Source organism: Gadus morhua, chromosome 7, assembly GCF_902167405.1.
Source record: "Gadus morhua chromosome 7, gadMor3.0, whole genome shotgun sequence".
Classification (NCBI taxonomy): domain Eukaryota; kingdom Metazoa; phylum Chordata; class Actinopteri; order Gadiformes; family Gadidae; genus Gadus; species Gadus morhua.
This window is the reverse complement of record NC_044054.1, coordinates 32,358,789-32,384,570: the sequence shown is the minus strand read 5'-3', so window position 1 is coordinate 32,384,570 and position 25,782 is coordinate 32,358,789. Positions and strand designations below refer to the sequence as shown.

General features: G+C 48.7%; 1 protein-coding gene across 12 annotated transcripts in view; it reads left to right on the top strand.

The window, feature by feature from the left end:
* Nucleotides 1–6,230: 6,230 nt before the first annotated feature.
* Nucleotides 6,231–25,782, top strand: part of acaca (acetyl-CoA carboxylase alpha) — a 59,946-nt gene continuing 40,394 nt past the window's right edge. For all 12 annotated transcript variants that reach the window (XM_030361166.1, XM_030361165.1, XM_030361167.1 and 9 more), the window contains exons 1-17: nucleotides 6,231–6,386; nucleotides 7,772–8,048; nucleotides 13,055–13,187; nucleotides 13,400–13,538; nucleotides 13,753–13,862; nucleotides 14,534–14,615; nucleotides 14,789–14,887; nucleotides 16,303–16,409; nucleotides 16,726–16,836; nucleotides 17,396–17,605; nucleotides 17,832–18,002; nucleotides 19,603–19,764; nucleotides 20,335–20,498; nucleotides 21,552–21,702; nucleotides 22,482–22,585; nucleotides 22,958–23,185; nucleotides 25,410–25,560. In XM_030361166.1, the coding sequence (XP_030217026.1) occupies nucleotides 7,807–8,048; nucleotides 13,055–13,187; nucleotides 13,400–13,538; nucleotides 13,753–13,862; nucleotides 14,534–14,615; nucleotides 14,789–14,887; nucleotides 16,303–16,409; nucleotides 16,726–16,836; nucleotides 17,396–17,605; nucleotides 17,832–18,002; nucleotides 19,603–19,764; nucleotides 20,335–20,498; nucleotides 21,552–21,702; nucleotides 22,482–22,585; nucleotides 22,958–23,185; nucleotides 25,410–25,560 (2,364 nt within the window). In that variant the 5' untranslated portion in view covers nucleotides 6,231–6,386; nucleotides 7,772–7,806. The remainder of the gene's footprint in view (nucleotides 6,387–7,771; nucleotides 8,049–13,054; nucleotides 13,188–13,399; nucleotides 13,539–13,752; nucleotides 13,863–14,533; nucleotides 14,616–14,788; nucleotides 14,888–16,302; nucleotides 16,410–16,725; nucleotides 16,837–17,395; nucleotides 17,606–17,831; nucleotides 18,003–19,602; nucleotides 19,765–20,334; nucleotides 20,499–21,551; nucleotides 21,703–22,481; nucleotides 22,586–22,957; nucleotides 23,186–25,409; nucleotides 25,561–25,782) is intronic.

Here is a 25,782-nt window from a genome sequence, read left to right as displayed (position 1 = left end):
AGCAGAGAATCTTTTTTTGATGGTGTGTGTGTGTGCGTGCGTGCCTGCGTGTGTGTACCTGCGTTTTTTTTGTGTGTGCGTCTGCATGCCTGCGTATGCGTGCCTGCGTCTGCGTGCGTGCCTGCGTGTGCGTACCTGCGTGTGTGTGTACCTGCGTTTTTTTTTGTGTGTGCGTCTGCGTGCCTGCGCCTGCGTGTGTGCGTGCCTGCGTGTGCGTACCTGCGTGTGTGTACCTGCGTTTTTTTTGTTTGTGCGTCTGCGTGCCTGTGCCTGCGTGCGTGTGCGTACCTGCGTGTGCGTACCTGCGGTTTTTTTTGTGTGTGTGCGTCTGCGTGCCTGCGTATGCGTGCCTGCGTCTGCGTGCGTGCCTGCGTGTGCGTACCTGCGTGTGTGTACCTGCGGTTTTTTTTGTGTGCGTCTGCGTGCCTGCGTATGCGTGCCTGCGTCTGCGTGCGTGCCTGCGTGTGCGTACCTGCGCGTGTGTACCTGCGTGTGTGTACCTGCGTTTTTTTTTGTGCGTGTGCGTACCTGCGTGTGCGTAGCTGCGTGTGTGTACCTGCGGTTTTTTTTGTGTGCGTCTGCGTGCCTGCGTCTGCGTGTGTGCGTCTGCGTGTGTGCGTACCTGCGTGTGTGTACCTGCGTGTACATGCATTTGGGTAAAAAAAATTGCGAGTGTGTGTGTGCACCTGCATTACATCGGTTTTTCAGACCAAATGTTGAATAAAATTGTAAAATTTGAATTTGTATGCTATCTATTATGCACATTTGTTCGTATACAATACATTCTTGTACTAGGAATGAAAGAAACACTTGCAAGATCAACATTAGTTAAACTGACAAACCCCACATGAATTACTACAACAAGGTGAAATTATGTTGGACTAAGTTGTTTGACCAATAATATAATACATTTAAATTGATTTGATAAAAAAAACCTGCAAATTAGTTTAATTTAAATATTGAAATTATGTTCAAATAACATGATTAAGGTTCGCTGACATAACATGATTTGTTTAGGTGGCATGATAAAATCATGTTGGTTCAATGAAGTACAAACAAATAAATTCAACAAGATGCAAATTAGTTTAATGAAAATATTAACATTATGTTCAACCTACACATGTACAATGTCTTCAAATAACATGATTAAGGTTCGCTGACATAACATGATTTGTTTAGGTGGCATGATAAAATCATGTTGGTTCAATGAAGTACAAACAAATAAATTCAACAAGATGCAAATTAGTTGAATGAAAATATTAACATTATGTTCAACCTACACATGTACAATGTCTTCAAATAACATGATTAAGGTTCGCTGACATAACATGATTTGTTTAGGTGGCATGATAAAATCATGTTGGTTCAATGAAGTACAAACAAATAAATTCAACAAGATGCAAATTAGTTGAATGAAAATATTAACATTATGTTCAACCTACACATGTACAATGTGTTCAAATAACATGATTAAGATTCGCTGACATAACATGATTTGTTTACGTGGAATTTAGGTGGCATGATAAAATCACGTTGATCCAATGATTTTTTTTTTTGAGTGCAGTGTCAATCGTGTCGCTGATCAACTGGCTTTATGGGCCACTCAGACCAATATATAAAAATAAAAAGTAACAGGTGTTCTGCCAACTAAACTGTCTCTTTGTTAGTACCTTGTTTCACTGAATGTTTCTATTTCACTTTATGTATGAGGTGTGTAGGCCTACTGTATTCTGTTATGCTCAAAATCTTGAAAATAAATCTTATATAAAAACAAGAAAACACCAGATGCTTCCTCATTTTAAGTGTCTGGTCTGGTATGTTGATCCAATATATAGTAAGATAGTCCCGTTAGTCCTTCATGGCCTCGTTGCCAGATTCGTTGCTCTTACCATGTCCCACACAAATACACCAAAGTAGGAGATCTTTTGCATGTTTCACTGTGAGAGCCTGTTCGACTTTGCTTATAACTGCGGATCCAGTAATATATTTATCATAATCATCTGCAACAGCAGTGATTCAAAATGAACACTGAAGGTTTGATAGGCCAACGCTGGAATAGTTGAGTAAGGTTACTAAAAATGTAAGAAAAATTTCAACTATTGTCATGTTCTATGAATAAAGATGACATTGTTGTTATTAATGAAAGTGTGTGTGTCCGTTTGGTTATGGACAGAAGAGCACCTGACAGGAGAAGAAACAGCCTTGTTGAAAAGAGTAAGTATAGAAAACTAGGTGATCTACATTTGCATTTAGGACATTTAGCAGACGCTTTTTAATCCAAAGCGACTAACAATTCATACGGTTAATCTACGTCACGTTTTCTGGAACGCCGCAATTTGCATGACCCATCTCGCCTAGTAAGGCCGCCCACACCGCTCATCTGAATGTTAGAGAGAGAGAGGTATCTGAAAAAAAATAACAACGATTTTAGGCTCCGATCCTCATTTTTTACCCCCAGTTTTTTTTGGTCCATTAGTATCGGCCTCACGCTTGCTTCAAATAAATGTTCATGACATATATATTTATTTAGTCCACAACCCCTCCCCATACAGTGGAGATATCTTGAAAGCGTTCAAGAGCACTGATGCCTACCAATATGCTGTGGCTGGATGGGTGAAGGACGCTAAAGTGAGGCACTTGGCCGCCAATAATCTTTGTCTGATAATGGCAAAGTTAAGTACTATATATTTGTGACTTCTTGTGAACATTTTGTGGTGGGTTACTATCATTGGTCGTTGAAATCAGTCATTAAATCATAGACGATAATTTTGCCGGGGACGCTTAGGACGAGTTTTCTTCAAGAATAATTTTGTACCCAAAACAAAACCCGATTTGAATCAGTATGGATTATTTTGGACAATGAATGAGGTATTAATACCAAGACTCTGGCTGGGACGTTGTCAACATTGGGTATATGGAGCAGAACATAGTGGGTCATATTTCAACGTTTTTTGCATGCATTTTATTCATTAGTAAGCTACATGGATATGCCATCTTTCAGAACCTTTCATTACCGGCACTAAAGAGAATAAAAGAGCGCATCCTCATTGTTTGATTGTGGTCGTAGGTGTTGTTGTTGGCGCTGAGTTACAACTGAAACCAGCGGGTCAGTGGGTGGGATCGGTCGTCAAGATGGCGGTGCAAGTGAACCAAACGTATAAGACCATTCATCAGAAGAAAGAGAATCAACAATACATACCCATTTCTTTAGCCCTTTAATCCCAGTGAGTTCATCCCAGTCAGAGTCTCCAGGGCTTCAGAGGCCGGCCCGCCCCTAGCAGAACCCATCCTGCTGCATGTTGGGTATGAATCTCTCTCTGTACCGTAGAACTCTAGGACCAGGACTCACCCCGGTCTCTCTCTCCAGGGGGGCCCCAGCCCGCGAGGCTCCCAGCCCTGGCTGAGGTTCAGCCCCTACCACACCCCCCCTCCCTCCAGGGGGCCCCGGACCTCCGGGACCCCGGCCCCCCCGCGGGTCTGGACCCAGCGAGGGAAGCGGCTCAGGGCCGGAGGTGGTAGACTGGACCACCTCTGAACTCCTAGTGACCTAGAGTGACCAATAGTGACCGAGAGTGACCGAGAGTGACCGATAGTGACCGAGAGTGACCGAGAGTGACCTGGACACTTGGAGCCAACCGCTATCACAACCCCTACATCCAGCCCCTACTGCTACCAACTAACACTCTCCCACTACCTCAACCACTACCACTACCACTACCTCTACCACTACCACTACCTCACCCACTACCTCTACCTCTACCTCTACCACTACCACTACCACTACCTCTACCTCTACCACTACCTCTACCACTACCACTACCTCTACCACTACCACTACGACTACCTCTACCACTACCTCTACCACTACCTCTACCTCTACCTCTACCACTACCACTACCTCACCCACTACAACTACCTCACCCACTACCTCTACCACTACCTCTACCACTACCTCTACCTCCTACCATTGCCCACTAACGCTATCCCACTACCACTACCCATACCCAGTGACTACCCACTACCTCAAACACTGCCTACTAGTGGGAAGTTTTCCGACAACCACTACCCATACCCACTACCACTACCTCTACCTAAAGTTACCTTCTACAGGTAGGGGAGCGAGGGCGGGTCTTCAGTCACATGGGTATAGCGGTCAGAGTGAGGACGGGACTTCAATCACATGGGTATAGCGGTGAGAGTGAGGGCGGGACTTCAGTCACATGGGTATAGCGGTCAGAGTGAGGGCGGGACTTCAGTCACATGGGTATAGCGGTGAGAGTGAGGGCGGGACTTTCACAACAACCTCAACCAGTGGCGTTACATCATGGTGATATGCCTCGGTGCAAATATTTATTTTGTGCCCCTGCCTTGTCGCGTGGTCCTGCTTACTACAGCAAGGGTTTCGTATAATTTAATTAATTAATTAAGTGCGCCACCAGAGGGCGCCACCGACACATTAGCGATCGCCTAGGTCCTTTTTTTCTTCCTCCATGGGCCCCAGATGCCGTCTGGGCCCTCGATATTTACGCCACTGACCTCAACAACGAAGGAAAATATTGATGAATATTTTAACACTAACTTCTGAACTTCTACGGATCTGGACTCCAACATAACTTTCACAAACTATTTATGAATCGACAATGTGAGACCTTCGGAAAACCTCTCTAAGATTCTTTCTCTCTGTATCACCTAATACTTACCCATAATGCAGTACCTTTATTGAATAATTTCGTTCCCGTGTAAATAGAGTTTTTTATACATTCTTATAATGCTGGATGTGATTTTGTATTTTGTGTTATGTTTAACTTTGATGTTGTCTGTGATCGTGATCAAATTAAGAACTATCTTAGCTTATCAGTCTTCCAAACTAAGAAAGGAAAAATAATATTTATGGGAATCACATTTTTTTAGTTTTTGGTCACAATATGAATAATAAAGACAATCACATTAAAGTGGGCTTGTGTGAATCTGTATTCCTAATGTGTTGGTCATGCGTCATATCAATGTCATTGCTGTGCACGGTTCGTACCAACGGTTTCTTGCAATATTAATGTGTAGAAATATGCAATAGGCTACTAAGCTATAAATTGTAAAATAAGGTACAACTGTGCACCACTAGAATGCTATATATTCCAAAGAAAATTTCACAATTTCGCTTTACCTGAATTACTACATTTGAAAATGTTGCACGTTCCAAGAATAAAGAAACATAACTTACAATTTATTTCATTAAAACACAGATTTGTATTGAAACTGCTCATAGGCAGATCAACTGGAAATTACAGTTTTCAAGTAAAGTCCAGTTTGAATCCTGAAATTCATACTTAAAGCAAAGTTGACTGTCTAGGGTTGATGTCAGAGAAAGTACAGTGAGCCAAACGCTGTCTACTGGCGCCACCTACTGACGCTGAATGTTATCATTGTTTTGCTGTTATAGCTAATACATATGATTGATATGTCTCTCTGTGGCCAAACCCGAACACAAACGTACAGTTCCTTCGCTATTTCAATACACCGTCTAAGAACCAGCCACCCATACCTTGTTAATTACACACTTGATCCCATATAATAACGAAACTATTAAAAACATAATCTAGGTGAACTGGATGTGGGATTTGGATTTAAAAATCATCAGAAGATTCAAAGCGTATGAGTTTCCCTTCTGATGGAGAGTTACACGAACGATTTGTATTAAATATATTCTTCTCCCCACAGCATGCGACTGAGCAGGAAGAGGAGGGTACTAAGCCCCGCCCACATGATGTTCTGCGGCGTGATTGGTTCAGCTTATAATGGAGAGCATAGAAACAGGACAGATAGATAAACAGTACATGTATATATCGGCCGTCGTTTCAAACGACTGTGCGTGTGTAGACTATTAATCTACGCTGTTCATGTACAATATGGTTAGTGGATATAAAATATATATAGGATGCTCTCCCCTTGAATAATTCACAAAATATGATTCAGTTATTCTGTGACCGTCGCGGTCACTCAATTATAACGCTATCATGCTGTCTTCATTGGCTCAAAACTCCAAACAATACGTATTTTAATAGATTCACACTTTTATTTAGAGTGTAGTTTCACTGTTCATGCATATTCTACGCGTTGTCGGCTGAAGCCTGCACCCCTGTCACCGCGGTCTGCTCTTCTACGCGTCGTGCTTCTATGCGCGCATCCACGGGTCGGAGGTGAACGTCCAGGAGTAACCCGCACCGCGTCACATCGCACCACTCTCTGCTGTTCATGGAAATGAGCTCAGCATGATCTGTGTGTAGTTTCATCCCAAGTGAAGATGTCAAGGTAAACCCGGACCCGGTCTACTACACACAGCGTCTGGATCTGCAGAGGAGGAAGGATTGCGTGCCAATTCTTCACACAGGGTGAGCCCCTTGTGTTGTGTGTGGTTGTCGGGCTTCTTACTTCGCTGGTGTCTTCTTGCTGTCTGTGTTGGCCCTGTCACTTGACGTCCAGCCCGCCGGCCCAGGCCACGCGTGTGTACGCACACAGGTAGACACCACACTTTGCATAGGAACTCCTCAATTCCGAGCCGGCGGCATCGTTTACTGGTTACCTTTCATTCATAATCACGGATTATGCAGCGCTCGACGCTATTATCTGCGTATTTGTTGTGCTGTTCTAAGTGGTTGACGCAAACTGTGTGTGTGTGTGTGTGTGTGTGTGTGTGTGTGTGTGTGTGTGTGTGTGTGTGTGTGTGTGTGTGTGTGTGCCCGGTTTTTCTGGTCCCACAGGTAAGTGGTCCCCAGGTAAAATGTTGCTCATAGGGACCCCGCGATGTGCTTCACTCGGTAGTAAACTTGTGTGGTTGCGTTGTATTCTGCTATGCGGATTGTTCACATTCCCAAAGTCGGAATCCGTTCCTAGAAATCCTAAATTGATGAGTGTCATATCCTATTTCTAAAAGGTTTGCTTAACGTTCTGTGTTTTAATTGTACTTATTGACGTGAGCCAACGTTTGATGGTTTCCGTTGGATCGTTTAAGCTTTGGTTTCAGGTTATCTGGGTTTCGTAGTAGAAAACCACTTCTCAGATCATGCAGGCTCTTTCACGTGTGTCGTTTCGTTCTGTTAACCCCTGGTTAGACCTGGACGCTCTGCAACAGACGGTATCAGCCCCCAAGCTGCGATTTCACAAGCTCTCCTGCAATATCATCCTTTCATTTTTTTTTGTTCAGTTTATGCAACACGACAAACAACTGGTGACCTTATGGTGTTACTCTGTCCCCAAGGGTGGACCCCTGTGTCTTTCAGCATCCTCTCTCTCTATCACCCCATCACCCCATCTTCTCTCATCCTCTCTCTCCTTCTCTTGCCAGTTGTCTGTCTGTCTGTCTGTCTGTCTGTCTGTCTGTCTGTCTGTCTGTCTGTCTGTCTGTCTGTCTGTCTGTGCTTCCTCATCTGTCTCTATCGCCCTATAACCTCATCCTCTCTCTCTCGCTCGCTCGCTCGTTATCCTCTGTCTGTCTGTCTGTGCTTCCTCATCTGTCGCTATCGCCCTATAACCTCATCCTCTCTTTCTCTCTCGCTCGATCGCTCGCTCGTTATCCTCTGTCTGTCTGTCTGTTTGTGTTTCGTCATCTGTCTCATTCACGGCCCTATTGCCATGGAATTTTACCCTAGTGTAAACTTTGCACAAAATGCTCACACAGAAAACCTAGACGCGTTTCAGTGAGGAGAACGCCACTAAGACGCCCGTCATATACTCAGTATTAACATGAATCCTAACGCGCCCCTTTCTCTCCCTCCAGTGGTAGCAGCCTGTACTCGCCCCCCGCCCCCCACAATGGCCCAGCCGGACCCTCCTCCCAACGCCCGCAAGAAGCCGGTCCTGGGCGGTCTGCCCTCCCGCTTCGTGGTGGGCTCGGTGTCGGAGGAGAACTCTGAGGACGAGGCGGCGGGCCGGCCCGACGGGACCCAGGAGGGCAAGGAGACGCCGCGCTCCGCCTCCCCGGCCTCCTCCCTGGGCTCCGACAGCACCTACGAGACGGGCTTCGACAGCAGCGACGGCACCCTCAACAACCTCAGGTCAGAACCCCCACCAACCTCGGGGCAGAACCCCCACCAACCTCGGATCAGAACCCCCACCAACCTCGGATCAGAACCCCCACCAACCTCGGGTCAGAACCCAGAACCCCCACCAACCTCGGATCAGAACCCCCACCAACCTCGGGTCAGAACCCCCACCAACCTCGGGTCAGAACCCCCACCAACCTCGGGTCAGAACCCAGAACCCCCACCAACCTCGGATCAGAACCCCCCCCAACCTCGGATCAGAACCCCCACCAACCTCGGGTCAGAACCCAGAACCCCCACCAACCTCAGGTTAGAACCCCCACCAACCTCGGGTCAGAACCCCCACCAACCTCGGATCAGAACCCCCACCAACCTCGGGTCAGAACCCCCACCAACCTCGGGTCAGAACCCCCACCAACCTCGGGTCAGAACCCCCACCAACCTCAGGTTAGAACCCTCCCCAACCTCATGTCAGAACCCTCCCCAACCTCGGGTCAGAACCCTCAAGAACCTCATGTTAGAACCCAGATCCCTCGCCGAACCTCAGGTCAATCAACCTGCGAGTTACAAACAAAGTTGTTGGCATTCCCCGTCTGTACCTGAGCCATGCTACATTCACGTTTACCTTCAGGGCGTTTAGCCGACGCTTTTATCCAAAGCGTCTTACAATAAGCACATTTCTCAGAAGAATAAGAAACAAAAATATATATCGCTGTCGGTACAGTAAGGATGTTGATAGAACCAAGTGCCGAGCACTTACCATCACTAGGTTAACCCATGCCCTGTATACTACAGAGATGGCCAGGGTAAGACGCTACACAATGCTAAGGACTATTTTTAAGTGTAAGGACATACAACAGATAATAAGTGCGAGTGCCTTGTCCGTATAGCAGTACAGAGTACAGGAGGCCAGGCTAGTGCTGTGGTGTCTAGCCTTGCAACCCCCAGGCCCAACGCTCTGGGTTCGTACCCGCAACGTCTGATGTCGTAGGCCTCCTCGAGCAAGCCGCCCCCTAAACCCGTACCCCTGAAAATGAATCCACCGTGAGCCTCTTGTGATAAAGGCCTCTGCTAAGGCCTAAAAAAAAAAATATGTTTGGTTCCTGTTGGTTGTCAGTTGAGGTCATGTGTAGGTAGGGAATTTATTTTATTTTTTTATTTTATTTTTTCCAGCGGCAGCGAATGATAGGTAGGTTGTTTTCATTTAAAAACGAGAACATTCGCTCATCCTTGTACAGAATGAAGAGGTGCTGTACAAAAAACGTAATTATAGTTTGCATCAAAAAAAAAAAAAAATTGCAGGCGATGCAGGCCTGAATGTACAGCGCATGTGAAAAATGTGGTTGCTCCAGCTTTACACTAGCACAAAGGCACAGTCTTCATGGTGTGGCTCCTCTCGCTCCTTCGCTCTTTCGCTCTTTCTCTCTCTCTCTCTCTCTCTCTCTCTCTCTCTCTCTCTCTCTCTCTCTCTCTCTCTCTCTCTCTCTGACCTTCTTTATTTATCGTCTATGAATCTAATGTTGATTCATTCCCTCGAATGTTCAGCCTGGTGAATGAACTCCCGTCTCTTCATCCTCAGGGAACAATCTTCTCTTTACGTCCTTTAAGCCCTGGACCCTTCAGTTCTCTGCTGGTTGTCTGTTGGTTCTCTGAAGGCTGCTGTTGACTCTCCTTTTGACGGACCCTCTCTACTGATGGGTCTGAACCCGCTACCCTCGGGTCCCTTGGTGTCGTCCCTCTGGAGGACCACGCTGTCCGCTGAGGCTCCGTGTTGGGACGGAAGGGATCTGGTGTCCAGACACTCGTATAGTTTACCTTCACCCAAGGAGATTGAGTTCCCAGAACACTATTTCACCCCGCTTTGCCATTCGATGAAACCAGCTATTCCTTATCCATTATTCATCCAGGCTATCCCTAAGTCTGGGCTAGTCTGAACGCTAGCCTAAATGCTATCCTGAACGCTAGCCTAAATGCTAGCTTAAATGCTAGTCTGAACGCTAGGCTAAATGCTATCCTTAATGCTAGCTTAAATGCTACACGATTTTTTGGATGTCACCTCCAGTGGTTGGCATGTGTACCGGTTTTGTGGTCAGTTTCACGGCTGGCGCGGGCGTGACAGCACTGAAGGGGGAGGGGAGGGGGGGCATTGAATACTTGGTATAGTATTCTATTGTCTCTGGTCGCTGTGGAACAAGAACGACTCAAACCTCCGCTGGACTGGTTGCCATCCCGTGAACCGGCATTCTGGCAGTAGTTCCCTCTCTGTCTCTCACTGTCTCTCTGTCTCTCTGTCCCACTGTCTCCCTGTCTCTCTGTCCCACTGTCTCCCTGTCTCCCTGTCTCCCTGTCTCTCGGTCTCTCTGTCTCCCTGTCTCCCTGTCTCTCTGTCTCCCTGTCTCCCTGAATCTCTATCACAGACTCACTGTCTCAATGTCTTCCTGTCTCTCTGTCTCACCGTGTCCTTTGCTCCCAGTATCCCTGTCTCACTGAATCCCTGTCTCTCTGTGTGTCTCTGGCTGTCTGGCTCTCTCTCTGGCTCTGGCTCTCTGTCTGGGCGTGTTACACTTGCTCTCTCTGTCTGTTCCTCTCCCTCCCCCCCTCTCTCTACACCCCCACCCCCCTCCCCCACCCCTCCTCTCTGTGATGTTAGCTTGCTGCGTCAGTCCCAAGCAGTCAGCCTGACAAACGGGCTGGGGAACTGCCACACCTTCCCTCCCCCTCCCCCCCTCTCTGGGGTGGGGTTCTGCTCCTGTTGGAGACGCCAGTCCTGGCATGTTGACACACTTCCACTCCAGGGAACCTGAGCCGGCGGTTTTTGACGGCACCGCGACCAGGTCCCCCTCGCTTCTGATCGCCTGGTCCAGAGACACGCCACCTGGTCCAGATACGCACACACCCTCCCTGGTCTCGACTGGGTCACCCCGGCTATCGCCATGTTTACTCATGATGTTTTATGATTACTCAATCGATTAAAAAAAAAAAAAAAAATGATAGTTCAACAAATAATCAATATTGTTTCCCAATGAAAGTTATTTGCAGTTTGATTGGTGTATGTACTTTACTGATGGGTTCCGATTAGAGCTGGTGTTCTGGAAGTTGCTCTGATAACCTTGGCCTTACAGAAACTCAACCTTTTTAGAACAATGATTTGGACCTGGCTGAGATGAACCGTCCTGGCTGCCTGTGCATTCATATTGAACTTTTATCTGAGGCGATGTACAAGTGGGGCTGAGAGCAATCAAAGCGTAAACCAGTTTGATTATGCAACTACAGAACTAAAACCATATCTCTATAATCCTGATGTTTCTGTAGCCTGCAGTCCTATGCTTTCAGCAATCCTACGATCGATCCCTCGACTCTCCAGGGCTCGTCTAGTAATGCTTGCCGAGAACCCTACGGCCTACGCTACAATAAACATATATTCTAGATAAGACACGCTACTCCAATGCCACGATCTACTTTCACCTGCTTCTGGATCTGCGAGGATGTTTATGTCTCTATACCTGATGGTTTACAGACACCCGCTGTCTATAAAGGACGGCTACAGTTCAATATGGCCACAACCTAACTGCGCTCCATAAATCTCTGAACACGTGACTAGCAGAAGCAGACAGGATGGTCTATTTGGCTGGGTGTTTGACTCTCAGTCTAAAGGTTGTGGGGTTTGATCCCTAATGCCGCAGCCTATGCTCGTGTAAGAAAGGATATCGGTGTGATTGTTTGAATGAATGTGCTTTTCAGTTTGAGTTTGAGTTGAGCAGCTGCCCGTAACTTAGAAATAAGTGACCATATATGGACTCCTCTTCTCCTCTGGTCCGACCTGATATGTCAGACTACGATCCGGATGATAGGACTTGAATGGAAGACCTTTTTAGAAGTGTCGATATAGATGAAGGGGTTCTTCACCACACAGAGGACCTTGCTATAGACTGCAGAGTGGTAGATGCGTGTGGAGGCTTCTGGGTCCTAAAGGGGCCGGGTTCTAAAGATCCCAGGTTGTAAGGTCCCGGGTTTTAAAGGTCTGTGGTTCTAAAGGTGTGTGCAGGCTCCGTGGTTCTAAAGGTGTGTGTTCTCGGTGGTTCTAAAGGTGTGTGTTCTCTGTGGTTCTAAAGGTGTGTGTTCTCTGTGGTTCTAAAGGTGTGTGTTCTGTGTGGTTCTAAATGTGTGTGTTCTCTGTGGTTCTAAAGGTGTGTGTTCTCTGTGGTTCTAAAGGTGTGTGTTCTCTGTGGTTCTAAAGGTGTGTGTTCTCTGTGGTTCTAAAGGTGTGTGTTCTCTGTGGTTCTAAAGGTGTGTGTTCTGTGTGGTTCTAAAGGTGTGTGTTCTCTGTGGTTCTAAAGGTGTGTGTTCTCTGTGGTTCTAAAGGTGTGTGTTTTCTCTGTGGTTCTAAAGGTGTGTGTTCTCTGTGGTTCTAAAGGTGTGTGTTCTGTGTGGTTCTAAAGGTGTGTGTTCTGTGTGGTTCTAAAGGTGTGTGTTCTGTGTGGTTCTAAAGGTGTGTGTTCTCTGTGGTTCTAAAGGTGTGTGTTCTCTGTGGTTCTAAAGGTGTGTGTTCTCTGTGGTTCTAAAGGTGTGTGTTCTCTGTGGTTCTAAAGGTGTGTGTTCTCTGTGGTTCTAAAGGTGTGTGTGTTCTGTGTGGTTCTAAAGGTGTGTGTTCTGTGTGGTTCTAAAGGTGTGTTTTTTCTCTGTGGTTCTAAAGGTGTGTCTTCTCTGTGGTTCTAAAGGTGTGTGTTCTCTGTGGTTCTAAAGGTGTGTGTTCTGTGTGGTTCTAAAGGTGTGTGTTCTGTGTGGTTCTAAAGGTGTGTGTTCTGTGTGGTTCTAAAGGTGTGTGTTCTGTGTGGTTCTAAAGGTGTGTGTTCTCTGTGGTTCTAAAGGTGTGTGTTCTCTGTGGTTCTAAAGGTGTGTGTTCTCTGTGGTTCTAAAGGTGTGTGTTCTCTGTGGTTCTAAAGGTGTGTGTTCTCGGTGGTTCTAAAGGTGTGTGTTCTCTGTGGTTCTAAAGGTGTGTGTTCTGTGTGGTTCCCCAGACCCAGCATGTCGGGTCTCCACCTGGTAAAGCAGGGCCGGGACCGCAGGAGGATCGACCTCCAGAGGGACTTCACGGTGGCCTCGCCCGCCGAGTTCGTCACGCGCTTCGGGGGGAACAAGGTCATCGAGAAGGTCAGAGGTCATTTGGTTTATCCATGATGTTTATTTGTCGGCTGATAAACCTACTTTTAGTGCCGATACCATATTGATTATTCTCATCCGTGGTCGTTTTTCGCAGCTCTTAACAAGGGAACAGAACAAAATGTTTTTATGATATTGCTCAAACCCGTCGGTTAATATCAGCCGTCCTCACGACTTTCCCGCTAACTCTCCGATCGCTGCAGGTTCTCATCGCCAACAACGGTATCGCTGCGGTCAAGTGCATGCGGTCGATCCGGCGCTGGTCCTACGAGATGTTCCGCAACGAGCGAGCCATCCGCTTCGTCGTCATGGTGACCCCGGAGGACCTGAAGGCCAACGCAGGTCAGCGTTTTTATCGGGAGTGCGCTCCGAATTAAATCTTAAAAACACAAACTACTGTAAGGTTTAACAACCGTTAAGTTCTGGTTGCTCAGGCTAGAAGTAGCCCCTCCTTAAGATTAACGCAAAAAACATTAACAACGCTAATATTTATTAAAGATGTTCAAATCCGAATTGTCCCGTTAACCTTTGACCTTTTAACCTCGTCTCCAAACAGAGTACATAAAGATCGCAGACCATTACGTCCCGGTGCCCGGAGGGACGAACAACAACAACTACGCCAACGTAGAGCTCATCCTGGACATCGCCAAGCGCATCCCCGTCCAGGTACGACCGGCTGCTGCCGCTGCGACGCCGTGATGCTAGCCAGGTTGCTAGGTTACGTTAGCATCCTTAAGCCATGGGTTGCTAACTATGCATGGGTTCCATAATGGAACGACTGCCTTCTCTGTTTCATTACGAGATCCTTAGTGTGTTTAAAGATGGAACCGAAGGAACACTGTTTTGATAAAAAAAATGTACACAGAGAACTTAAATGTAAACGTAATTCTTTACGATAACTTAAACGTAAATATTTCACTCTTCGGACATGGTAATAACGAGAATGTGTCGTTGGTTTGACTGCGTGAAGAACCTGCCGGGACCTGGGTTTCTAAGGTAGCTCCGCAGGCGACCCAAGGCCCGGGTCGAAGGTTGAGGAACCTCTGGGTTCTGAGACTTGTGTGTTGTATCTCCTTAGGCCCAATCCCATATCTACCCCTTACCCCTTCCCCTTACCCCTTCCCCTTACCCCTCCCCTTTACCCCTCCCCCTTGTTTGGAAGGGGTAAGGGGGAAGGGGTAAGAGGAAGGAGTAGGGGGAAGGGGTAAGGGGAAGGGGTAGAAATGGGATTGGGCCTTAGGCCCAATCCCCTTCAAAACAAGGGGGAGGGGGAAGGGGTAAGGAGCAGAAATGGGATTGGGCCTTTTTCCGACTTTGTTCTGGCTCTTTGCTCCCAGGCCGTGTGGGCCGGCTGGGGCCACGCGTCGGAGAACCCCAAACTACCCGAGCTGCTGCACAAGAACGGCATCGCCTTCATGGGTGAGTGAGTTGAGCGTCAGTCGAGTAGAGTTCACCTCGACTCTGCAGAGCATTTTCTTCATTTCCTTCTTCCTCACCGTCCGTCCGTTGTCTTTGCCGTCCATCGTGTGATTCTACGTGTATTGATTGGTTTGTATAATGAACGGTTTTTAATCCTTGTGTTCTGCCCCCAGGTCCGCCCAGTCAGGCCATGTGGGCGCTGGGAGACAAGATCGCCTCGTCCATCGTGGCACAGACGGCGGGCATCCCCACGCTGCCCTGGAGCGGCTCAGGTCAGCTAGCCCTCCAGCTAACGCTAACCCGCAGCCTTAAAGCTAGCCCTTCAGCTAACGCTAACCCACAGCCTTAAAGCTAGCCCTTCAGCTAACGCTAACCCACAGCCCTAAAGCTAGCCCTTCAGCTAACGCTAATCTTTCAGCTAACGCTTACCAACAACCTTAAAAATAGCCCCTCAGCTAACGCTAACCCACAGCCTTAAAGCTACCCCCTCAGCTAACGCTAACCCACAACCTTGACGCTAGCCCTTCAGCTAATGCTAACCCACAGCCTTAAAGCTAACCCTTCAAGTTGCTACAGTCCACTGGGTACCATCGTAAGTCCTTTAGAAGCTAACCCACACTTAGCTATTCATTATCCTTTAGGAGAGCTAACCTTAGCCCTTTAGCCTACTGTTATCCTTAGGTAAACTAACCCTATCCCTTCAGCTAACTATAATCCCTAGTGAAGCTAACCTTAGCCCTTCAGCTAACCGTAATCTTAAGGGAAGCTAACTCTAGCCCGTTCAGCTAACTGTAATCCTTTAGGGAAGCTAATCCCTTCAGCTAACCATAATCCTTTAAGCAAGCTATGCTATCCCCTCAGGGAAGCTAAACCTACCTTTCAGGAATGCTCAGAGTTCCATCCCTACCTTCCTGTGTCTCGCAACATAATAATTTACACATTCCTGTTTGGTGAGGTGTTCTTAGCAACTGTTACAAAGTACAAGGACCGCTCTGGCAGCATTGTACCTGACTAGTGGTGATCTCTCTTTACAACACAGGCGTTTCCAGTTGTAAATTACAGGATGTTTATTTTGTTTGCCTTTTGCTGCAACTAACAATAGACAGGATTCTTTTGTGTGTTTAAAAAGACTATGTGTTTGAGTTACCACTAATTACATTTTATTTGTACAGCCCTTAATCACAGGTACAGTCTCAAAGGGCTTAACAAGCAATACACTTAGTTTATTTATACAAAATTAACCGTCGTTACATAAATATATTTGTCACTATTATTGAGGTAAGGATGTGTCAAAAATGTCAGAGGGCCTTCTCTGGGCCTCGAGCCTCGGGACTATGTCCTGATGTCCGCTGTGTCTTTCTCGTTGTGTACACGGGCAGAAGTGGCTCAGGAGGTAGAGCGGGTTGGCTGGTCACCGGAAGGTCGCTAGTTTGATCCCCGGCTCCTCCCCACTCAGTGTCGAGGTGTCCCTGAGCCAGACGCCTCACCCTGACTGCTCCCGACGAGCTGGCTGTCGCCCTGCGTGGCTGACTCCGCCGTCGGTGTGTGAATGTGTAATGAAGGGGTGAATGTGAGGCAGTATTGTGCAGCGCTTTGAGCGGCCGCTGGTTCGGGAAGCGCAGTATGAATGCAGTCCGTTCACCGTTTCCATTCGCGTGTTGACGTCGTGGTTCGCGTGTCGCTGCAGGGCTGACGGTGGAGTGGACGGAGGCTGAGCAGAAGAAGAAGCTTATCAACGTGCCCTCAGACGTCTACGAGCAGGGCTGCATCCCCGACGTGGAGGCCGGCCTCGAGGTCGGTACAACTTCTAGATTCAACTTCTTTATCATTGTGCCGAGTACAGAGACAACGAATGCAGTTAAGGTAGTAAGATGCAGAGTATGTGCATGTAATGATAATATATATGCAGTGTCTTCAGTAGTAATAGAGAAAGTACTAATTATAGTAACGGTTATGACAGAGAAAATACTAATAGTCGTATTAATCGTGTGTGTGTGTGTGTGTGTGTGTGTGTGTGTGTGTGTGTGTGTGTGTGTGTGTGTGTGTGTGTGTGTGTGTGTGTGTGTGTGTGTGTGTGTGTGTGTGTGTGTGTGTGTGTGTGTGTGTGCAGGCTGCCGAGGTGGTGGGCTACCCTGTGATGGTGAAGGCCTCCGAGGGCGGCGGCGGGAAGGGCATCCGCAAGGTCAACTGCGCCGACGACTTCCCCAACCTCTTCAGACAGGTGAGTGGGGGCGGGGCTTAGGGTGGAGGGGGTGTGGTCTGGGCCGGAGGGGGTGTGGTCTGTGGTCTCAGTACTTTGTGGTACCAGAAGGTAAATATCAATCAGGAGCAAATTATCTCTAGTGGAATAGTTTGAACCGGGCCAGTCTGCCGTCTCTGGTTTACGTTAACAGCGTAAACTGAGTTTACGTCGAAAAAAATAGGTTAAGAACGAAAAATATGTTTACACTCAGTTTACTTAGAAAAATAAAAAACCTAATTCTTCACTCATAGCGTATGTGCAAAATTATGTTTACAATCATAGCTTATGATTGTTTTTTTTATGCTTGCCCTCATAGTTTACGTTGAAAAATATGTTTACACTCAAAGTAAGACACCGAAAAATTGAGATTTATTTGCTATAAGAATGTAAACCCTAGTAGTGTCCGTCCAAACTTCCCCAAGCCCCCCGGGTTCACTCAGGGGGGGGTCCAACGCTCCATCACTCCCATCCCCACCCCACTGAGGTGCACAGTGTCCCAACCCACCTCTGACCTCTGACCTCTGACCCCTCACCCCAGGTCCAGGCGGAGGTTCCCGGCTCGCCCATCTTCGTGATGCAGCTGGCGAAGCACGCGCGGCACCTGGAGGTGCAGATCCTGGCCGACCAGTACGGGAACGCCATCTCCCTGTTCGGGAGGGACTGCTCTGTGCAGCGCCGCCACCAGAAGATCATCGAGGAGGCGCCCGCCACCATCGCCACCAGCGACGTCTTCGAGGACATGGAGAAGGTACGGCGCCAGGGCTACCACCGTGGTGTTAGGGTGGAGCCTCCACCCTGAGCCTCCACCTGGAGGCCCGGGTGGAGCCTCCACCCTGAGCCTCCAGGTGGAGCCGCTAAAATACTCTAAAATACTCCACTGAGAACGCTAAAATACTCCACTGAGGTCAGGTGAGGTACTGCAGACTTGTTTTGAGTTCGTCCTCTCCCCCCCCCCCCCCCCCCTCCCCCTTTAGTGTGCGGTGAAGCTGGCCAAGATGGTGGGCTACGTGAGCGCGGGCACGGTGGAGTACCTCTACGGGAAGGACGGCAGCTTCTACTTCCTGGAGCTGAACCCCCGACTGCAGGTGGAGCACCCCTGTACCGAGATGGTGGCCGACGTCAACCTGCCTGCCGCGCAGCTGCAGGTCAGACACACACACACACACACACACACACACACACACACACACACACACACACACACACACACACACACACACACACACACACACACACACACACACACACACACACACACACACACACACACATGCATGGACATGCACGGACACAAACACACATGCATACGCACTCACACAAACAGACACACACACACATGCATGGACACGCACTCACACAAACACACACACACACATGCATAGACACGCGCATAGACGCCTAGACGCACAAATGCACAGACATGCACACATGCAGGCATAGACACATGGGCACACGCACGAATAGAGGCACAAAAAAGTGCACAAACAAAACTCATAGACGCTCGCGCGCACAAGCCTAGACACGTGCATAGAAACAAGCATGCATAGACGCACACACACATACATGTGTGCACACACACATATACACGCGCATAGACACAAACACACGCACATAGACACGTGCACACAGACGCACACAAACACACACACACACAGATAGACAACAACACACACACAGTAATGCACACCATGGTAAACTCGTGTTCCTCACCCGCAGTCATGTGCACATGCTCATGAATGGATGCATGCACGCACTCCCTCAGTTACACACAGAAACACCCCCCCCCCCCCCCCCCCCCCCCCCCCCCCCTCCGTCTCTCTGGCCTCCCCCAGTCAGGGTGTGTGTCCGTCTCAGTGGGGCGCTGGTTAGCCACGCGCCGACGCCCTGCCCATCCCGCCCGCCGGGCCCCCGTATCCATGACAACGGCGTGAGAGGCACCGGGACGAGGGTCAATGTGGCGGTGATGGGTCACGTGGTCGGAGCCGCTGTCGTGTGTGTGTGTGTGTGCGCGTGTGCGTGTGTGTGTAGTGTATCTGACTGTGTGTGTGGTATTGTGTCGGACTCATTATTGGTGTTTCTGTCCAGCTGTGTGTGTGTGTGTTTGTGACACTGTGTGCATAGTGTGCCCCTGACTGTGTGTGTGTGTGTGTGTGTGTGTGTGTATAGTATATTGTACGCGTGTGTATGTAGGTCAGGGTGTGTGTAGTATATTGTGTGTGTGTGTGTATGTAGGTCAGGGTGTTTTGAGGTGTGTAATCAAGCAGCAGACCTTTGTCTTCTTCGAGCACGAAGGGGGTCACACTAAATCACATCTCAGATTGGATACCAATGTTCACATGTTCCACACGCACTAGGAGGATGGAGGCTGGGGACTGTGTGTGATGTTATAACATATATCTTTACCTTACAACCCTATGGGGGTCGATACTGGGAATAGAACTCCCAACCCTGGCACTGTCAATGCCTTGCTCTGCCGGTTGAGTAACAGGGAATCAAACACCAAATACATGCCCTACCAGTTCATCGTTACGACCTCCTAGGTATATTTGACATTGTATTTACACGACAACCAATCACCTGTTTTAATTGGCTTAATGAGGCTAATTTGTGTATTGGTACATTAGACTAAACTGTGTGTGTGTGTGTGTGTGTGTGTGTGTGTGTGTGTGTGTGTGTGTGTGTGTGTGTGTGTGTGTGTGTGTGTGTGTGTGTGTGTGTGTGTGTGTGTGTGTGTGTGTGGTCCAGATCGCCATGGGGATCCCCCTCCACCGCATGAAGGACATCCGGATGCTGTACGGGGTCCATCCGTGGGGGGACTGCCTCATCGACTTCGAGGGGCTGTCCACCGCCCCCTCCCCCCGCGGTCATGTGATCGCCGCCCGCATCACCAGCGAAAACCCTGACGAGGTACAGTGAGCGAGGCAGCCTGGGGGGTCGGGACTCTTTAGAACGGATCTTTATGTGTTGTGTTTGTATTCATAGAAACGATTGGGATTATGAATTACATTTTCTTAATAGTGCATTTTTAATTGTATTCACATTTTACTAAGGCGTAATAAATAAATAGAAATATCAATAAAATGTCACGTATCGTAAAAACATTAAAACAACCTTAAAAAACATTCAGTGTGCGTGTGTCTGTTTGCGTCTGCGTTGTGTCTGTTTGCGTCTGTGTGTGTGTGTGTGTGTTTCCCTCTGTGTTGTGTGTCTGTGTGTGTGTGTGTGTGTGTTTCCGTCTGCGTTGTGTGTCTGCATGTGTGTGTGTGTCTGCGTCTCCATGCGTGTCTGTCTGCTTCTCCGTGTCTGTGTCTGCGTGTGCGTATGTGTCTGTGTTTGCGTCTGTGTTTGTGTTTTTCTGCGTTACGTGGGTGTGTGTCTGTGTTTGTGTGTCTGCTTCTCCATGTGATTCTGTGTCTGCGTGTGCGTTTGTGTCTGTGTGTGTGTGTCTTTCTGCGTTACGTGGGTGTGTGTCTGCAGGGCTTCAAGCCCAGCTCGGGCACGGTGCAGGAGCTGAACTTCCGCAGCAACAAGAACGTGTGGGGCTACTTCAGTGTGGCGGCGGCCGGCGGGCTGCACGAGTTCGCCGACTCCCAGTTCGGACACTGCTTCTCCTGGGGGGAGAACCGCGAGGAGGCCATCTCGTAAGGACACGCACAGAGAGAGACGCACACCGAGACACACACCGAGACACGCACAGAGAGAGACGCACACAGAGACACGCACAGAGAGACACATACAGAGAGAGACACGCACAGAGAGACACATACAGAGAGAGACGCACACCGAGAGACACATACAGAGAGACACGCACAGAGAGACACATACAGAGAGAGACGCACACAGAGAGACACACACAGAGAGACACACACAGAGACACACACAGAGAGAGACGCACACAGAGACACATACAGAGAGAGACGCACACAGAGACACGCACCGCACAAACGGGAGAGCCACACGCACGTACACTCACAAAGAGACTGACAAAGAGACTCACACAGAGACACTCTCGCACTGAAACAGACGCGCACACACACACACACTCACAAAGAGACACGCACCGCACAAACAAAGAGCCACAAGCACGTACGCTCACAAAGAGACTCACAGAGAGACACGCATGCACACTCGCACCCAGACTCAAAATGAGAAAGACGTGCACACACCCACAAACACACTCACAAAGAGACTCACACAGAGACACACATGCACATCAACTCAAAAACAGACCCACACACACGCACGGCATCACAAAGAGTCTGAATCACCTTCAGTTCAAACATTGCTAATTTGGATTTTTTGTTTTCTGAATAACTTGTACATCCCTGAACATTCATAAATCTACTGTGGAAAACCTCTACCTTGGCTGAACTGGGGACAACTAGGGGAGTTCAAGTTTGTTCGCTGATACAGCGGACATTGTCCCGGACCTAGTTGTGAGGGATCAGCATGTCTCAGGATATAGAGGGACTCTGTCTGCTTTTGCTTGCGCTCTTAAACGCTTGTCCTTTAAAGTGTTACATAATGTGTTCCCTGCCTCTGTGAAGCTCAATGAACAGCCTTTCTGTTTTGAGGGTCGCTATTTAAATCAAAGTACCTTCCCTCCAACTCTGTAGCCGCTGACACAACACAGTCAAAGCAAATGCACCGTCCAGCATCACGTCCTTCACCCTCTCTCCTCCTCTTCTGCGTAGCAACATGGTGGTGGCCCTCAAGGAGCTGTCCATCAGAGGGGACTTCCGGACCACGGTGGAGTACCTCATCAAGCTGCTGGAGACCGAGTGCTTCCAGTCCAACAGCATCGACACCGGCTGGTTGGACCGCCTCATCTCGGAGAAGATGCAGGTACGCCCTCTGTCGCACGCCCTAGGACCGGCTGGAGGCTGGAGGCTGGAGATGTAGCTGAAGGACCTTCTAGAGGCTGGAGACGTAGCTGAAGGACCTTCTAGATCTAGAGGCTGGAGACGTAGCTGAAGGACCTTCTAGAGGCTGGAGACGTAGCTGAAGGACCTTCTAGATCTAGAGGATGGAGACATAGCTGAAGGACCTTCTAGATCTAGAGGCTGGAGACGTAGCTGAAGGACTTTCTAGAGGCTTGGGACGTAGCTAAAGGACCTTCTAGATCTAGAGGCTGGAGACGTAGCTGATGGACCTTCTAGAGGCTGGAGACATAGCTGAAGGACCCTCTAGATCTAGAGGCTGGAGGCTGGAGACGTAGCTGAAGGACCTTTTAGAGGCTGGAGACATAGCTGAAGGACCTTCTAGATCTAGAGGATGGAGACGTACCTGATGGACCTTCTAGATCTAGAGGCTGGAGACGTAGCTGAAGGACCTTCTAGAGGCTGGAGACGTAGCTGAAGGACCTTCTAGATCTAGAGGATGGAGACATAGCTGAAGGACCTTCTAGATCTAGAGGATGGAGACGTAGCTGAAGGACCTTCTAGATCTAGAGGATGGAGACATAGCTGAAGGACCTTCTAGATCTAGAGGATGGAGACATAGCTGCAGGAGAGATGTTTTGTGGGGCGACGCTGTTCACAGGGAACTAGAGACGCTGAGGTTGTTTGAGATGAAGGGTTTTGACGTGTGTGTGTGTGTGTGTGTGCGTGTGCGTGTGTGTGCAGGCGGAGCGACCCGACACCATGCTGGGCATCGTCAGCGGGGCTCTCCACGTGGCCGACGTCAAACTCCGGAACAGCGTCTCCAACTTCCTGCACTCCCTGGAGAGGTAAACCCCGGGAGTATCACATCGTTACCGCTCGATCGGTCCCATCTGAACCAGTGACATCTTAACCAGTCACGTCTTAACCAGTCACGTCTTAACCAGTCACGTCTTAACCAGTCCCGTCTTAACCAGTCCCGTCTTAACCAGTCCCGTCTTAACCAGTCCCGTCTTAACCAGTCACACACAAAGACACCGTACTTAGTGAGACATTGTTTCTGTATAGTTGACCTGACTCTAGTTAGGACGAGAGATGTTCCGTTAAAATCTTTTCCTTCCGCTTCCGGTTTCAGTATCGGAACAACTCTCGTTAGTACATGATAACGTGCCGAGTCGTTTAGGACCTTAACTTCCGCTCTTTCCCCCCCCCCCCCCCAGGGGTCAGGTCCTCCCCGCCCACACCCTGCTCAACACGGTGGGGGTGGAGCTGATCTACGAGGGCACCAAGTACGCGCTGACGGTGACGCGGCAGTCGCCCAACTCCTACGTGGTGATCATGAACAGCTCGTCGGCGGAGGTGGACGTCCACAGGCTCAGCGACGGGGGGCTGCTGCTGTCCTACGACGGCAACAGCTACACCACCTACATGAAGGAGGAGGTGGACAGGTACTACATTACAGCTGCACCACCTACATGAAGGAGGAGGTGCACAGGTGGGGGTGATGGTGAGGGAAGGATTTAGTAGGGGTGGGGTTATAAGAGATATTGAAAGGGGTGGAAGACATTAGGCGTAGGGGTGGGTGGTGTTTTGAAAGGGATGGATACATTAGTAGTAGTAATAGCCGTAGTTTGGTGGGTGGTGTTAGGAGAGATATATATTTAGAGGTACACCATGGGGTGGAGGGAGTTGATGTAAAATATTAGTAGCGCGTTGTTATTATTAATGTATTGGGAACGGGGAGAGGGAAAATTGTAGCCATCAATGCAAACTTTAGTCTGAGACGTTATTTGATGCGTTATTTGCCGTTATTCTACTTCATTTAAGAATGCTCGATTCTGATTGGCTGTGAGGGGTGCATTAATCTGGCATATTGCCCGCTGACTTGTCGGTTCTACTTGCTGCTGACTGAGCACAGTAGATCAATACGCCGCTTGTATCGTTTTCTATCACATACATTTGAAACATGAGGTCCATTGTAAAAGTAACCTTGTATAAAAAAGTTTCTAAAATGTGTCGGAAATCTATCAGAGGGTCAGTCGATAGTTTGATACGAATGTAGCAACTACGTTATTAAACTAGTGATCAGATGCAGCCTTGTGTGGTTGCTATAGAAACGAGTTACCTACAGCTGAGCTAACGTTATTCGCCGTAGTTCTAAAGGGAACTACTTTTCGAGGGAGATGAACTTAAACAGAGTATACATTTAATAAGCATGCAATACGAATAAGGAAAAGGCTAATTATTAAAGTATTTGAATTGTTTTATTATGTTGGCCGGCGAGAAGTAGAATAAACTGAATAATCACCTCAAGGCAGGGCAATAAACAGTTTGATATGCCCGGCTCGTGGAAGGCTTACCGCCCGAGACGAGCCATTGTTTCGCATCAAACTGTTTATTGCCCTGCCTTGAGGTGATTATTCTTTACTTAGTTAACGTTTCTAACAGATCCAGTCCGTCTGTGTTTCGCTCCACCTTAAGCTCAGGAGACAGTCCGACCAAGACCTTTTGTGTGTGTTCCTCTGACACAGTGTGTGTGTTCCTCTGACACTGTGTGTGCGTGTTCCTCTGACACAGTGTGCGTGTGTTCCTCTGACACTGTGTGTGTGTGTGTTCCTCTGCCACAGTGTGTGTGTTCCTCTGACACAGTGTGCGTGTGTTCCTCTGACACTGTGTGTGTGTGTGTTCCTCTGCCACAGTGTGTGTGTGTTCCTCTGACACAGTGTGTGTGTTCCTCTGACACAGTGTGTGTGTGTGTGTTCCTCTGACACTGTGTGTGTGTGTTCCTCTGCCACAGTGTGTGTGTGTGTGTGTGTTCCTCTGACACTGTGTGTGTGTTCCTCTGCCACAGTGTGTGTGTTCCTCTGACACAGTGTGTGTGTGTTCCTCTGACAGTGTGTGTGTGTGTGTGTGTTCCTCTGACACTGTGTGTGTGTGTTCCTCTGCCACAGTGTGTGTGTGTGTGTGTTCCTCTGACACTGTGTGTGTGTTCCTCTGCCACAGTGTGTGTGTTCCTCTGACACAGTGTGTGTGTGTTCCTCTGACAGTGTGTGTGTGTGTGTGTTCCTCTGACGTTGTGTGTGTGTGTGATCCTCTGCCACAGTCTGTGTGTTCCTCTGACACAGTGTGCGTGTGTTCCTCTGACACTGTGTGTGTGTGTTCCTCTGCCACAGTGTGTGTGTGTTCCTCTGACACAGTGTGTGTGTTCCTCTGACACAGTGTGTGTGTGTGTGTTCCTCTGACACTGTGTGTGTGTGTGTTCCTCTGCCACAGTGTGTGTGTGTTCCTCTGACACAGTGTGTGTGTTCCTCTGACACAGTGTGTGTGTGTGTGTTCCTCTGACACTGTGTGTGTGTGTTCCTCTGCCACAGTGTGTGTGTGTGTGTGTGTTCCTCTGACACTGTGTGTGTGTTCCTCTGCCACAGTGTGTGTGTTCCTCTGACACAGTGTGTGTGTGTGTTCCTCTGACAGTGTGTGTGTGTGTGTGTGTTCCTCTGACACTGTGTGTGTGTGTGTTCCTCTGCCACAGTGTGTGTGTGTGTGTGTTCCTCTGACACTGTGTGTGTGTTCCTCTGCCACAGTGTGTGTGTTCCTCTGACACAGTGTGTGTGTGTTCCTCTGACAGTTTTGTGTGTGTGTGTTCCTCTGACGTTGTGTGTGTGTGCGTTCCAGGTACCGCATCACCATCGGCAACAAGACGTGTGTGTTTGAGAAGGAGAACGACCCCACGCTGCTGCGCTCGCCGTCCGCCGGGAAGATCATTCAGTACACGGTGGAGGATGGGGGCCACGTGTTCTCAGGACAGTGCTACGCCGAGATAGAGGTGGGGGGCCGGGGGGGCAGGGAACTGTGTGTGTGTGTGTGTGTGTGTGTGTGTGTGTGTGTGTGTGTGTCTGGACCGACGTGGGAGGGAGGTGTGTGTGATGTAGGATAGTGAGTCTGTGTATTACGGTGGAGGTGTTGTGTAGTGTGACTGTGATGTGATGTTATAGTACCTGTAGGTGATGATGATGATGATGATGATGATATGTATAACCTCCAGACG